The sequence below is a fragment of the Zonotrichia albicollis genome, chromosome 18 (assembly GCF_047830755.1).
Source record: "Zonotrichia albicollis isolate bZonAlb1 chromosome 18, bZonAlb1.hap1, whole genome shotgun sequence".
In the NCBI taxonomy this organism is placed as follows: domain Eukaryota; kingdom Metazoa; phylum Chordata; class Aves; order Passeriformes; family Passerellidae; genus Zonotrichia; species Zonotrichia albicollis.
In genome coordinates, this window is record NC_133836.1 from 4,463,453 (window position 1) to 4,476,811 (window position 13,359).

General features: G+C 54.9%; 1 protein-coding gene across 1 annotated transcript; it reads right to left on the reverse strand.

Annotated features, from left to right (window-relative positions):
* Positions 1–330: 330 nt before the first annotated feature.
* On the reverse strand, positions 331–9,451 carry LOC102072093 (sodium-dependent serotonin transporter). Its single transcript, XM_005495089.3, has 13 exons — positions 9,013–9,451; positions 7,072–7,206; positions 6,760–6,979; positions 6,494–6,632; positions 6,177–6,311; positions 5,028–5,131; positions 4,457–4,584; positions 4,264–4,376; positions 3,885–4,016; positions 3,698–3,797; positions 3,386–3,486; positions 1,541–1,708; positions 331–983 (listed from the first exon to the last, which is right to left on the reverse strand). The coding sequence occupies exons 1-13, from the start codon at positions 9,443–9,445 to the stop codon at positions 903–905; spliced, it is 1,989 nt and encodes a 662-aa protein (XP_005495146.2). The 5' UTR covers positions 9,446–9,451; the 3' UTR covers positions 331–902.
* Between the last annotated feature and the right edge of the window lie 3,908 nt (positions 9,452–13,359).

Below are 13,359 nucleotides of genomic sequence, written 5' to 3' on the forward strand. Positions count from 1 at the left end.
GGGGCGGTGGAACGGGAACCGGGAGTGGCACCGGGAGCGCTGCGCCCGGGGCAGACCCGCGCGTCCACCCCGCGCATCCCTGCACGCCGTGGGCATCCTCTGCCCCCCAGTTCTGTGTGTCCCCCCAGCCCTGTGTGTCCCCCCCAGTCCCGTGTCACGGACGTGGTTTCTTCCCGGTGTTTTAAGGTCCCCAAACAACGAGGAGCGGTGATGCTGCTCTGAGAGTGATGGGAATAAGAAGGCACGGCAGGTGGCTGTTGACACCGACCCAGGGATGCCTCACCCCGAGCCAGGGTTTGGGTTTAAAATGAGGTATATTAGGGTATTTCCCCTCTTTAAATTCCTATTCCCTGCATCCCCCCCAATGGGGCGGCAGGAGGCACCGACCTGCCCGGCTTCAGCAGCACCTGGGACCCACCCCCGGGCTCGGCCGGATTTGGGATGTTTTTAGCAGGACAAAGTGTGTCTGGACAGCGACAGCACCCCATGGACAACGACAGCCCTCCTGTCCCCCAACCCGGGCTCTGAGCCCCGCGCGGCGCTCCATGAACACTGCGAGCTCCAGCTCCTCTCCCTCCCCTCATCTCCGAGCATCACCATCACCTTTATTTTCCAAACACTCACTGCACAGCTACAGACACGCACGGGGGAACCTCGGAGCGAGGCAATTCCTCCATCTGCTCCGGGAACTGGGGGGGTTCTCCCCCATCCCCGGGTGTTTGTCCCCCAGGGGCCGCAGCGCTGTTCCCGTTCTCCCTGCCGTAGTTTCCTCCGTGCCAGCAGCGAGAGCGGGCTCTGCCCCGCCGGGGATGCTCGTGGAGATGCCGGGTCCGGTCCGTGGTGAGGAGCTGCCCCTTTTGGGTGCCAAGGAGGGAGCCTGAGCTGTCCCCGTGTCCCCCGCGCTACAGGACGGGGTTCATGCCCAGCCCCTCTGCCTGGGGGGCTCGCAGCAGCTTCTCGGGCCGAATGCAGACGGCGAGGCGCTGATGGAGAGATAAAACACAGCGCGTTTCCCTCCTTTGAGCCCTCCCCAGGGCGTTAAATCCCGGTGGGATTGAATTGCCGCTTAACAAAGATGCTGAGGATGTGTCACAGACATTTTTTATGAAAAATCCTTTCTTAGGATTTTTTCTTTCTGAGAAGCTGAGACGCCTCAGGAACAGAATGTAAACAATGGGGAATGCAACGGGTGCATCTGTGATTGGTCTCATGTGGTTGTTTCTAATTAGTGGCCAATCACAGTGAGCTGGCTCGGACAGAGAGTCCGAGCCACAAATCTTTGTTATCATTCTTTCCTATTCTATTCTGCCAGCCTTCTGATGAAATCCTTTCTTCTATTCTTTTAGTATAGTTTTAATGTAATATATATAATAAAATAATAAATCAGCCTCCTAAAACATGGAGTCAGATCCTCCTCTCTTCCCTCATCCTCAGACCCCTGTGAACACCACCACAAGGATGCATCAACCAGCCCGGCTCCCCAAAGGGGGTCCCTGCCCACCCCAGCCCACCCAGGAGCCCTGGGATTGTCACTCCTGACCTGCTTGAGGGACCCCGGGGTCCAGACGAGCTTGTACACCATGTACAGGGGGATGCAGATGAAGGAGGATGCCCCGATGAGGAATCCCACGGAGATGCTCCACTCGGGGTACTGGTACTCAAAGAGGGTCAGGGGAGGCTGCTCCAGGAGGGAGCTGATGACAATGAACTGAAACGAGCAGAGCCACAGGGGCCTCCAGTCCTGTGAGCAGTTTGGGCCCCTCACAACAAGACAGACATGTCCAGGGAATGGAACAGAGCTGGAGAAGGGGCTGCAGCAGCTGAGGGAGCTGGAAAGGGGCTCAGCCTGGGGAAAAGGAGGCTCAGGAAGGATTTGCTATCTCCCCACAACTCCCTGATAGGAGGGTGCAGCCAGATGGGAATTGGGCTCTGCTTCCAGGGAACAAGGGACAGAGCCAGAGGAAGTGGCCTCAGGTTGTGCCAGGCTGGACATCAGAGAAAATTTCCTCACTAAAAGGGCTGTCCAGCCCAGGGCAGTGGTGGAGTTCCCATCCCTGGAGGGCTTTAGCAGATGGGGACCAGGGTTGGTGGTGGCCTTGGCAGTGCTAGGTAAAACTTGAGCTCTTCGATTTTAGAGGGCTTTTCCAACCTAAATAATTGCCTGATCTCCTCAGCCCTGGCACTGATGGCAGCTCACCCCACATGTTATCAGTGTCGCACATTTTTCATCTTTTATGAAAAATCCTTCCCTTAGGATTTTTCCTCCTGAGAAGCTGAGAAGCTGAGAGGCCTCAGGAACAAAATGTAAACAATGGTTATCTGCTGCTGTGGAATGCAACAGGTGCATCTGTGATTGGCCCATGTTGGTTGTTTGTAATTAATGGCAAATCAGTCAGCTGGCTCAGACTCTCTGTCTGAGCCACAAGCCTTTGTTATCATTAATTCTTTTTCTATTCTTAGCTAACCTTCTGAGGAAATCCTTTCTTCTATTCTTTTAGTATAGTTTTAATGTAATATATATCATAAAATAATAAATCAGCCTTGTGAACCATGGAGTCAGATCCTCATCTCTTCCCTCATCCTCCGACCCCTGTGAACACCATCACATTATCAGGGTACAGGGATGGAACCAGATAATCTTTAAGGTCCCTTCCAACCCAAACCATTCTGAATTTCCATGACTCTCTGAGCACCCTCCACGTCCTGCTGCTCCCCCTGTCACCCCAAATCCCATCCAGCATGGACATCACAGGGACACCTCCCAGGCTGCCACCGTGGCTGGGTGAGGGTTGGGAGCTCTGTCTGACAATCCCTGCGAGGGCTGCTCAGCCCCGTGCTGAAACAAAACCCTGTGCTGTGTGTGCTTTGATGATAACACTCCTCTCTTAATAACCAGGGCAGAGTGCTTAGAGCCATAATTAATCCTCACAAGGCCTCCCGTCCTGCAGATCCAGTGAGATCAGGCCCCTGTGCTGACGGCAGCCTTTGAAGTGCCCTGGGAGCTGGTGTTTCAAAGGGATGGATCCAGCCCAGCACGGGGGACGTGGACCCATGGCCAGCCCTGCCAGGGATGCTGAGTGCTGGGAGGGTGAGACAAAGCTGAGCTGGCACCTGTGTGAGCACCTGGAGCTGTGGAAAAGGCTGGAAAATGAAATTCCAGCTCTCTTTCCTGGTGAGATCCTGGGGATGTGGGCACTGTGGCTGGAGCAGCAGCATGGGGAGGGCTGGTGTGAGGTCCCACAGCCCTGTTTGCTCTCCTGGCAGCTTGTGTGGGTGAGAGGGGAGTTATCCATGGCATGGGGAGCTGGGCAGCAGAGGGGAGAGGCTGCAGGGTGTCCAGAGGGACAGCAATGACCTTGTCCATAATTTGGCCGTGGGTACTCACCGCCAGCAAGGCTGGGCTGATGGCGACCCAACACAGCTTCCAGAAGAGCCCTGGGGTGAAGCCCAGCATGGCTTTGACATCGTGGGAGAACCTCTGGATCCCTGCCAGAGGAGAGAGCCCTCAGAGCCCCGGGATGTGGGGTCAGGGGTATCCACATGGACACAACTGCTCCCATCCCTCTGCTCCCATCCCAGCCTGGCCAGGACCCCCAGCCAGGACCCAGTGCCCGGGATTTACTCACCTGTGCAGGGCCACACACCCCTGTAGGTGGCCACAGAGTGTTTTCCACGACAGAGGAATGCAGTTTCTTACCGTAAAACCAGGAGACAGCGATGGTTTCCAGCAGCACCACTGCCAGGATGGAGCAGCCAGCACCGAACTCCTCCAGCAGCTTCACCACGTAGGCTCCCCCCTGGAGCAGCAGGGAGAGGCTGCAGAGGCCATGGGGTGAAGGAGGGGATTTGGGGGGCCAGGGCAGGGTGGTGGCAGGGGGACTCACGTAGGTGAGGGTGCTGAGGGAGCCCAGGAAGCAGACGGTGATGAGGCCGAGGACGAAGAGCTCCCGTCGCCCTGCCAGGACCTGGGGGTACTCGTCCATCACAGCCGTGATCACGGCCTCCAAGCCTCCAAACTGCAAAGGAATGCTTGATGAGGGGTGGGGAAATGGGGTGTGGAGACTGCCCTGCTCTCCAAAAACATCCACATGGCAGAGCAGGGATGTTCGGTCTCATCCCATCGCATCCCATCCCATCCCATCCCATCCCATCCCATCCCATCCCATCCCATCCCATCCCAAGGCCATAAACTCCCCTTGTCACCCCATGGGACATGGCCACCCTGGTCCCTGCTGGGGACACAGCTGGGCTGTCCCCTCCTACCGTGCTGTCCAGCCCCAGGGTGATCATCATCAGGAAGAAGATGATGGCGAAGAAGGTGGATCCCACCATGTTGGCAATTGCTTCAGGGTAGGTGATGAAGAGGAGGCTGGGCCCTGGGAGGGGACACTGGCTTGGTTGGCTGCTCCCTGGCACAGCCCTGGGCATGGGAAGAGGCTGAAGGAGGGAGGAGAACCTTTATCTCTGGCCACATCCTCCACCTCCACGTCCCGCATCTCGGCCATGTAGCCCAGCACGGTGAAGATGACGAAGCCCGAGAGGAAGCTGGTGAGGCAGTTCACAGCACTGGTGACCAGGGCATCCCTGGGGGGCAGAAAAGAGGCAGAGACCCCACTCCAGGTCAGGCCTCACCCTGCTCCAGCTGCCCTGGCCTTGCCCCACTCCAGTTCCCTCTCCTGGCACATCACACCAAACCATCAGTGAAATGGGGAAAGATGCCCAGGCTGCAGCCAGTGGGGACCAAGAGATGTTGGGATGTGACAGTGGGGACCAGGAAGTGTTGGGATGTGACTGTGGGGACCAGGAGGTGTTGGGATGTGACATTGGGGACCAGGAAGTGTTGGGATGTGACAGTGGGGACCAGGATCTATCGGGATGTGGCAGTGAGGACCAGGAGCTATTGGGAGCACCAGGATCTATTGGGATGTGGCAGTGGGGACCAGGATCTGTTGGGATATGGCACAAGGGACCAGGAGCTGTCACAATGTGCCTCCGCTGCAACTGTGCCCCCTGGGATGGACCCTCACCGGTAGCAGTTGTTGTGGAAATGGTTGTAACTGGCCAGAGCAAGGAGGACTCCAAATCCAGGGCCCAAGGAGAAGAAAATCTGCGCAGCAGCATCCACCCAGACCTGGAGAGAGAAACAACAGGAACATGGGCAGGGCAGGAGGTCCTTGGGGCTGGGATGGAGCTGGGAGGTGCCCCACAGAACCAGTGGCACAGGGCTGGAGCTGTGCTAGGAATGTCCAGAGAGGAGGGTGCAGAGCTCCTCTCCTACTGCCCCGTGCCCCCAGGAGATGTCCTGGGCCCTGAGGAGCTGCTGTGGCATGGAGTGAGGTCATTCCCACCCTGGACACCCAGCAGTGTCCCCCTTGGAGCAGGGATGGATGGATGGATGGATGGATGGATGGATGGATGGATGGATGGATGGATGGATGGATGGAGGGGAGCCCTGAGCCTGCTGTGCCCACTCCTGCCTGGCACATTCAGTGCTGGCAGCCCTCATTACCTTTAATGAGAATTCTCAAGTGCTGCCTGGTAATTACCCACAGGAAGCCCATTGTCAGCCCAGGGGGGAGCAGAGCACAAACAAAACCAGCCAGAATGAGATGGGTGATTCAATTACGGATTTACATTTCCAAGAGCCTGTCCAGGGGCCGTTTCTGTGGGAACAAGGGCCCCACTGCCCTGTGGTGTGGCCAGACCCATGGGCAGGGCTGGGTGGGTGTCCTGGGGAGGGGTTCTGGGTGCTGCCATGCCCAGATGGGTGGGTGGGTGTGTGTGATGGTGTTCACAGGGGTCATAAAATGAGGGGAAAGATGACGATCTGACTCCGTGTTTCAGAAGGCTTGGTTTATTATTTTATGATATATATTATATTAAAACTATGCTAAAAGAATAGAAGAAAGGATTTCCTCAGAAGGCTAGCAAAGAATAGAATAAGAAGGAATGATAACAAAGGCTCACTGTGATTGGCCATTAATTAGAAACAACCAACATGGGCCAAACAAAGATCTACTTGTTGCATTCCACAGCAGCAGATAATCAATGTTTGTATTTTGTTCCTGAGGCCTCTCAGCTTCTCAGGAGGAAATATCTTAAGTAAAGGATTTTTCATGAAGGATGTCTGTGACAGGGGGCTCTGGAGGGCTGTGGGTGCTCCTACCCTCACTCACCTCAGTGCTCAGCAGCTTGCCCCAGTCTGGGCGCAGGTAGAACACCACTCCTCTCCAGGCTCCGGGCAGGGTGGCCCCTCGGATGAGCAGGATGAGCAGGACCACGTAGGGCAGCGTGGCTGTCACCCACACCACCTGGAGCGAGGCACTGTCACCCTGTGTCACCACTGACCACCCAAACCCTGCGTTGGGCTCACTCAGGGTGGCCTCAGGGACAGGGGATGGGGAGGAGGTGACATCCCCCCTTGGGGAAGGCAAGATCCTACCAGGTGAGGGGTCCCTCTGGCCCTGGCAGGGCAGTGCTGGAGCTCTCTCACCTTCCCAGAGGTTTTCACCCCTTTCCAGAGGCTGAAGTAGACGATGGTGAAGATGAGGAAGAGGCAGAGGAGCAGCTGCCAGCGGATCCCCCCAATGTCATACAGACCCCCGGATTTCTGGATCTCCAGCACCTTCCTCCTGCAGGATGGGATCCCCGGGGCTGGGAGCAGGCTCAGCTCCAAGCAGACAGTCCCTGAGCTCCTCAGGAGCATCCCCACCTCAGAAACCCCTCAGGGATGTGCCCAGCTCACACCCTTGCACTCACGTGTAAAACTCCTCGGCGGGGGACCTGGAGAAGTTGGTCCAGGTCACGTTGCTCCTCCCAAAGTAGTTGGTGCAGGCAGGGGTGTTCCAGGGGTTGTCACAGCTGGCCCAGGGCAGGGTGCCCGAGAAGGACGAGTAGAAGTAGTAGAGAGCCCAGGCAATGATGGTGTTGTAGTAGAAGGAGACGTAGAGGCCGATGATGCAGATGGCAAAGCCGATGCCTGGGGGAAGCAGGATCGGGATCAGCTTTGGGACACAGCCATGGGGACCTGCTGGGGCTCAGGGTGTCACCCCAGCTGGGGCGGTCTCTCACCTTTAAAGATGGGGCAGATGCGCTTCCAGATGGGGATGGCGCCTGTCCTGTGGAACTGCCCCAGGGCCAGCTCCATGTAGAAGAGGGGCACCCCCCCAAAAACGGCCATCAGCGTGTAGGGGATGAGGAAGGCTCCTGTGGGGGGGAGCAGAGCAGGGTGAACACCAGGGGACCATGGCACTGTCACCTCCCTCCCTCCTGGCACTGCCCCAGCAGGTCTGGATGTGTTTGTGAGAAGATTTGGAGATTATCTGAGGAGATCAGAGATGTGAGACCCTGAGACGTGGTCAGAGGAGTTCAGGGATGTGAGACCTGCTTGGTGCTCCAGCTTTCTGTGCTCCCAGCCCTTGCTGGGGAGGCACCATTTGGCCAGCATGGAACAAAGAGCCACACAAACCATTGGGACACAGAGGAGGGGATACCCAGCACCCCTCAGGTCTGGCAGAGTTTTGGAGGAAAATCTGACTGAATGTGCACAGCCACCCCAAGACACATCATTAGCGCTGTAATCTGCATTATTCATTACATCCTCATTTTTACTGGGGCTACACTTGTACCCCATGGAGATTTTGGGAGTGGAACTGCTCTCTGAGTTCTGCTGGGATTAGTTAATTTAGGAGTCCCCACGGCTCCTCCCTGTGACAGATGTGAGTGTGGTGCACCCCAACATTCCAAATATCCCCAAAACCCTGAGCACTTCCAGCATCTCTGGTACCCCCAGCACCCCCAATATCCCCAAAACCCCCAGCACTTCCAGCATCCCTGATATCCCCAGCACTCCCAGTATCCCCAATCACCTCCCAGTCACCTCCAGTATCCCAAATATCCCCAGCACCCTCCTGCACCCCCCCGGCAGGGCTGGCCCAACAGGACCAAGTGTTTTCAGTGTTTTCCCTCCAGGCAGAGCCTGAATTGTGGGTGAGCCCAGTGCTGCCCATCCCAGTGTCCCCCCTCCATGGGGCTGTGCTCCCCTAGAGCTGCTCCCTGAACTCCTCACCCTCCCATGTGTGTGGGGCAGGTGGAAACCTCCCACCCGAGCCACAGGCACGCAGAGGGGCTCAGCTCTGCTCCCAATCCCACAGGAGCAGCTCACAAATAACTCTGTTTCAACGTGGGCACCTGGGATCCACAGTTTTGCCTTGAGTATGGAACTAATTACCTCTTTCTAATTTTCCCAAGCAGTGGAGGATGCTCCCCCCGAAAGCCAACTTTGGCAATTAAATCCGCTGCGCTTCCCCAAACAGCACAAAATCCTCATCCCTCCTTTTTCATTTCCATGTGAGGGGGGTTTCTATCCTGCTCCATTCCCAGCAATTTATTTAGTTGTCATTTACTGGAGGTTTTTTTTCCCTTTGTGGTGTTTTTCTGTGTCTTTGCTTCCCATTGATCCCTCAAAGCTGGGGCTGATACTGATGTCCAGCACTGCCAGCCAGGATCCACAGCAGGAGGGTGGGATATCCATGAGGATGATTTTAAACCAGGAGCAGCTTCCCAGAGTCCCAAAATCATCAAGTGTGTGAACCTCCCAGCCCAAATTTATGGATCTTTATCCTTTTTTGCAGTTTGGACCATGCTGATTTTCCCTTTGTGATCCTAGAGCCGCTAACACACCTCTAACCCCACTGGGGAAGGAGGGGAAGCCCAGGGATGGAGGGAAAGACCAGGAAAAGAGGGAAAGACCAGGAGATGAGGAAAGGACCCCAGGGAAGGAGGATGGAGGGGGTGGAGGAGCATTTTGAATGAAGAAAGACACAAACAGAGAAGAGACAGATGTTGGGAGAAGTTGGGTCGGTCTTTAAACCGCCCTGTCTGAAGTGGAGCAGCTGCAAACAAAGGAGGAGAAGAAACAGTGAATCTTTCAGGGTGGGAAAGATGGAAAACGAGGAAAAAGGCATCTTTTCTCCAAAAAGGAGACTTGAATAAACCCAGTGGTGTCCTTACCCCCTCCATTCTGATAGCAGATGTAAGGGAACCGCCAGACGTTGCCCAGATCGACGGCGAATCCCACGACGGAGAGGAGGAAATCCATCTTTTTGCTCCACTTGTCCCTGGGGTGAGCCTGGGGGTTCGGGGCTGCAGGGCTGGCAGGAGGACGCAGGCAGGGCTGCTCTGCCATGCTGCCACCCGGGCAAATCCTGCAGGATTCAGGCTGGGTAACTTGGGGAGGATTTCTGTGTGCGGCTGATGACAGCTCCGAGGAGGGGAGGGTCGGGCTGACTGCGCTTCCCCACCTCCCGCTGGAAACCCACGGCACGGAGAGCAGGGAACAGAGCTGTGCTCTGATCAAAGGGAGCTGGGGAGGGCAGCCCCTGAGCTCGGGGACCAGCCTGACCCTGCAGGGACTGGAAAATCCTACAGGGACCAGCCTGACCATGCAGGGATCGGTATTATCCTACAGGGACCAGCCTGACCCTGCAGGGATCGGTATTATCCCATAGGGACCAGCCTGACCCGACAGGGATCGGTATTATCCTACAGGGACCAGCCTGACCCGACAGGGACCAGCATCACCTCATGGGGACCCTGCAGGGACCAGCATCATCCCACAGGGATCAGTCTGACACTGCAGGGACTGGCATTATCCCATGGGGACCAGCCTGACCATGCAGGGATCGGTATTATCCTACAGGGACCAGCCTGACCCTGCAGGGACCGGTGTTATCCTATAGGGACCAGCCTGGCCCTGTAGGGACCAGCATTATCCCACAGGGACCAGTCTGACCCTGCAGGGACCAGCATCACCTCATGGGGACCCTGCAGGGACTGGTATTATCCCACAGGCACCAGTCTGACCCTGCAGGGACCAGAATTATCCCATAGGGACCAGCCTGACCCTGCAGGAACTGGAAAATCCCACAGGGACCAGCCTGACCCTGCAGGGACCAGCATCACCTCATGGGGACCCTGCAGGGACTGGCATTATCCCACAGGCACCAGCCTGACCCTGCAGGAACCAGAATTATCCCATAGGGACCAGCCTGACCCTGCAGGGACCAGCATCACCTCACCTTGTGTGAATAACCATCACCCCGTGGGTGCCACCCAGGGGAGGGGATTCCAGCTCAGTTTTTGGGGCTGAGGTGGTAAAACAGGACTGTGTTTCCTCCTGACAGATCCCTATTTCTCTCTCCACGGTGTGTTTTGCTAAGGAGGTGACATTGATGCTGGCAGGGGAAATTCGGGAATCGTGGGGTGGTTTGGGATGGAAGGGACCTTTAAAGGTCATCTCATCCATCTGGGCTCGACAGGTCTCTCTGGGGTGTGAATTGCTGGGGAAAAGCCACACGAAAATTAAATAACTTTCGCAGGATGGGATGGTAGAGTCCCCAAAGCCACCACTCTGCCCTGTGACAGCTCCACAGCAAAATTCATTGCACAGACCTGGGGTCACCGGGTTCTCCCGGGGCTTTGGGGGCCTTTCCCAGCCTTTCCCAGCTTTAATTAAAAGCAGCTCCAGGAGAGATGGGGCCGGATCTGCGGCTCCAGGGCCGTGGTGAGCGGGTTGCTGTGACGACGGTGACATCGTGACGCAGCTGCCCGGCACAGGGAAGCCTCTGGACACTGTTAATCCCCCAGGCACACACACGGGGACCCGTCAGAAACCTCCAGTTAAAAGCACATTTGTGTTTTTTCATTTTTTGTTTTGTTTTGTTTGTGTCTGGCCCTGGCGGCTTTGGCTGTCGTAGGATGGAATCGCACAGTCGTGGAATTGTTTTGTTACAGACATGTTTTATGAAAAAGCTTTTCTTTAAGATTTTTTCCTCTTGAGAAGCTGAGAAGGTTGAAGAAGAAAATGTAAACAATAATTATTTGCTGCTGTAGAATGCAACAAGTAGATCTGTGATTGGTATCATGTGGTTGTTTCTAATTAATGGCCAATCACAGTGAGCTGGCTTAGACTTTCTGAAAGTCAGGAGATTTTGTTATTATTCTTTTTCTATTCTTTGCTGGCCTTCTGATGAAATCCTTTCTTCTATTCTTTTAGTATATTTTTAATATATCATTTTAATATAATATATATCATAAAATAAAAAAACAGCCTTCTAAAACATAGAGTCAGATCCTCATTTCTTCCCTCATGAGACCCCTGTAAACACCACCACAATCAGCTCTTTCTCTGCTGCTGGCCCTCTTTTCTCCGGGTGGTTTACATGGAATGGAACAGTGGGACAAGTGGGAGACCCCTCTGTGCCCACGTCCTGCCCCTGCTCAGGAGGGCTCAGCAGATGGGCTCAGGCACTGCCAGGGCTCTCAGAGGTCTGTGGGGAGCAGGGGCAGCCCCAGCATCCTTCGAACACTGCACAGGGACCCCTTTCCCAGTGTGAAGCAGTGGCTCGGCTCTTCAAACTCTGACATCCATTTAAAAGTAAGCTTTCTCTCCTGAAGAGTCTCTCATTTCCCTCACTGAGCTGTTAAATCACGCTCGGGGGGGCAGAGCTGGGCCTGCAGGGATGTCCATGGCCGGAGCTATTCATTCCCAGAGCCGCTCCCAGCCGAGCCGTGCCGGGTTTGCAGCGCAGGGATGCTCACGCTGCTGCTCTCCGGGATCTCGCTGTGCTCAGGCACGGCCCCAGCACGGTGGATGCTCCTCTCCAGCCCGGGGCTGGGCAGAGCCGTCGGTTCGGTGCCTCCATGGCCGGCAGAGCCCCCGGGCTGGCTGGGGAATGAGCCGTGAACGCTGCCGGTGCTCCCCCGGAGGGGCAGCGCTGTCGGATCCATCAGCGCAGAGCTTTGACATCTCCGCTGCTTTTGGGAGCTGCAAGGTGGAAAGAGCTGCTGGACACGGGAGGAGGGCAGGGGAGAGGGGTCCTGGGGAGGTCATGGAATGGTTTGGGTTGGAAGGGAACTTAAAGATCAGCCAGGGACACCCCTGCCATGGCAGGGACACCTTGCACTGTCCCAGCTGTTCCAAACCCCATCCAACCTGGGCACTTCCAGGGATGGAGCAGCCACAGCTTCTCTGGGCATCCTATACCAAGGCCTCCCCACTCACAGGGAGCAATTCCTTCCCTGTATCCTGTTTCTACACCTGAGACACTGTGGTCAGCCAGTCTGTGCACTGCCTCGCCCTCTTACTTCTGCTTTTTCCCTGTTATTTTCCTCGTTCAAAGCACAAATCACTCCAGACTCAAAATGCAGAGTTTAAATCCAGCTCCAATCAGATTTAAATTTGAATATCCCTTGCTTTAGAAGTTGTTTCTAAACACCAGGATGACTTGATTAGCAGAATGCTTTTATCCCACCTGCTCAGCCATGCAGGGGAGTGAATTGTGGTCTTAAAACAACGATCCTGCTTAAGCCTCAGAGGCAGCAGTGGGAAGTTTAATTTAATTAGCATGATACTCGGAGATGTAACTCAATCACATTAAGTATAGATCAACGTGCTCTCATTTAAGCTCTCCAAGCTCCAGAAAACAGGGGCCAATCATCTCCCACCTGGCCTTAATCTGGAGAGAAGCAGAATTTTCCAAGGAAAAGGAATCAGCAAGGCTTGGGGGGAGTTTGTCCCTGTGCTTTTTTCAGATTTTCTCCCAAAGATTCTGGGACCCATCTGGTCCAGCAATCCCATTGCCCCGAGTTACATTTGTGCTAAATGGGTATTTAACAAGCAAATAAACAGTGAAAAGCAAACAGAGGAGAGGGAAATACAGGTACAGCCCAGGCTTCCTCCTGGCCCCTGGAAGGCACAGAAGGAACAGAATTAATTTGGATTAATCCCGAGGCCAGAGCTCCCTCCTGTTCTCCTGCCAGACTGGGCAGTGCAGAGAACTGTTGGGGAAGATAAAACAGGAAAGCCTTATAAATATGATTGCCTGGCAAAAGATTTTGAGAATATGGAAACTATAAGCGAGATTGAAATGAAAGCAAGCTTTGAGATACCCTGGTTTCTGAACAACTGGAAAACAGTGGTGTGGCTGGCTAAAGGTGATGCTCCTTGATGAGACAACACCCTCTGCTTGCAGACAGGCCCAAGGGTCCGAGCAGACCCTGCCAGCTTGGCAGAAGGGGCCCAAAGAGGAGTTTTTAGGGTTTAAAATGTAACACAGTATGGTAATGTAATGATTCTTATAGGCTGTATGGAAATGCTATAGGATTTTTATCTTGTACTAGATTGGCTAGTGAGAATCAGAATATTCAACACAGAAGAAGATTTATTGTATTGTAACAGGAACTTCACTCTCTTACACTTTTGCCCTCTTACCCTTTCATGCTCTTACCCTTTTTACTCTCTCACCCTCTCATCCTGTCTGCCCCTCTCTTCTCTCAGGCCTGCTCTGAGCTGTGGCT

Bases quoted from the DNA above. Each gene is read 5' to 3' on its own strand.
- LOC102072093 (XM_005495089.3), bottom strand. From the start codon at position 9,445: ATGGTCAGGCTGGTCCCTGTAGGATTTTCCAGTCCCTGCAGGGTCAGG. The intron at 4,585-5,027 runs GTGAGGGTCCAT...TCTGCCCCCCAG, and splicing joins TTCCACAACAACTGCTACCG to GGATGCCCTGGTCACCAGTG. The intron at 984-1,540 runs GTCAGGAGTGAC...TCTCTCCATCAG, and splicing joins CCCCGGGGTCCCTCAAGCAG to CGCCTCGCCGTCTGCATTCG.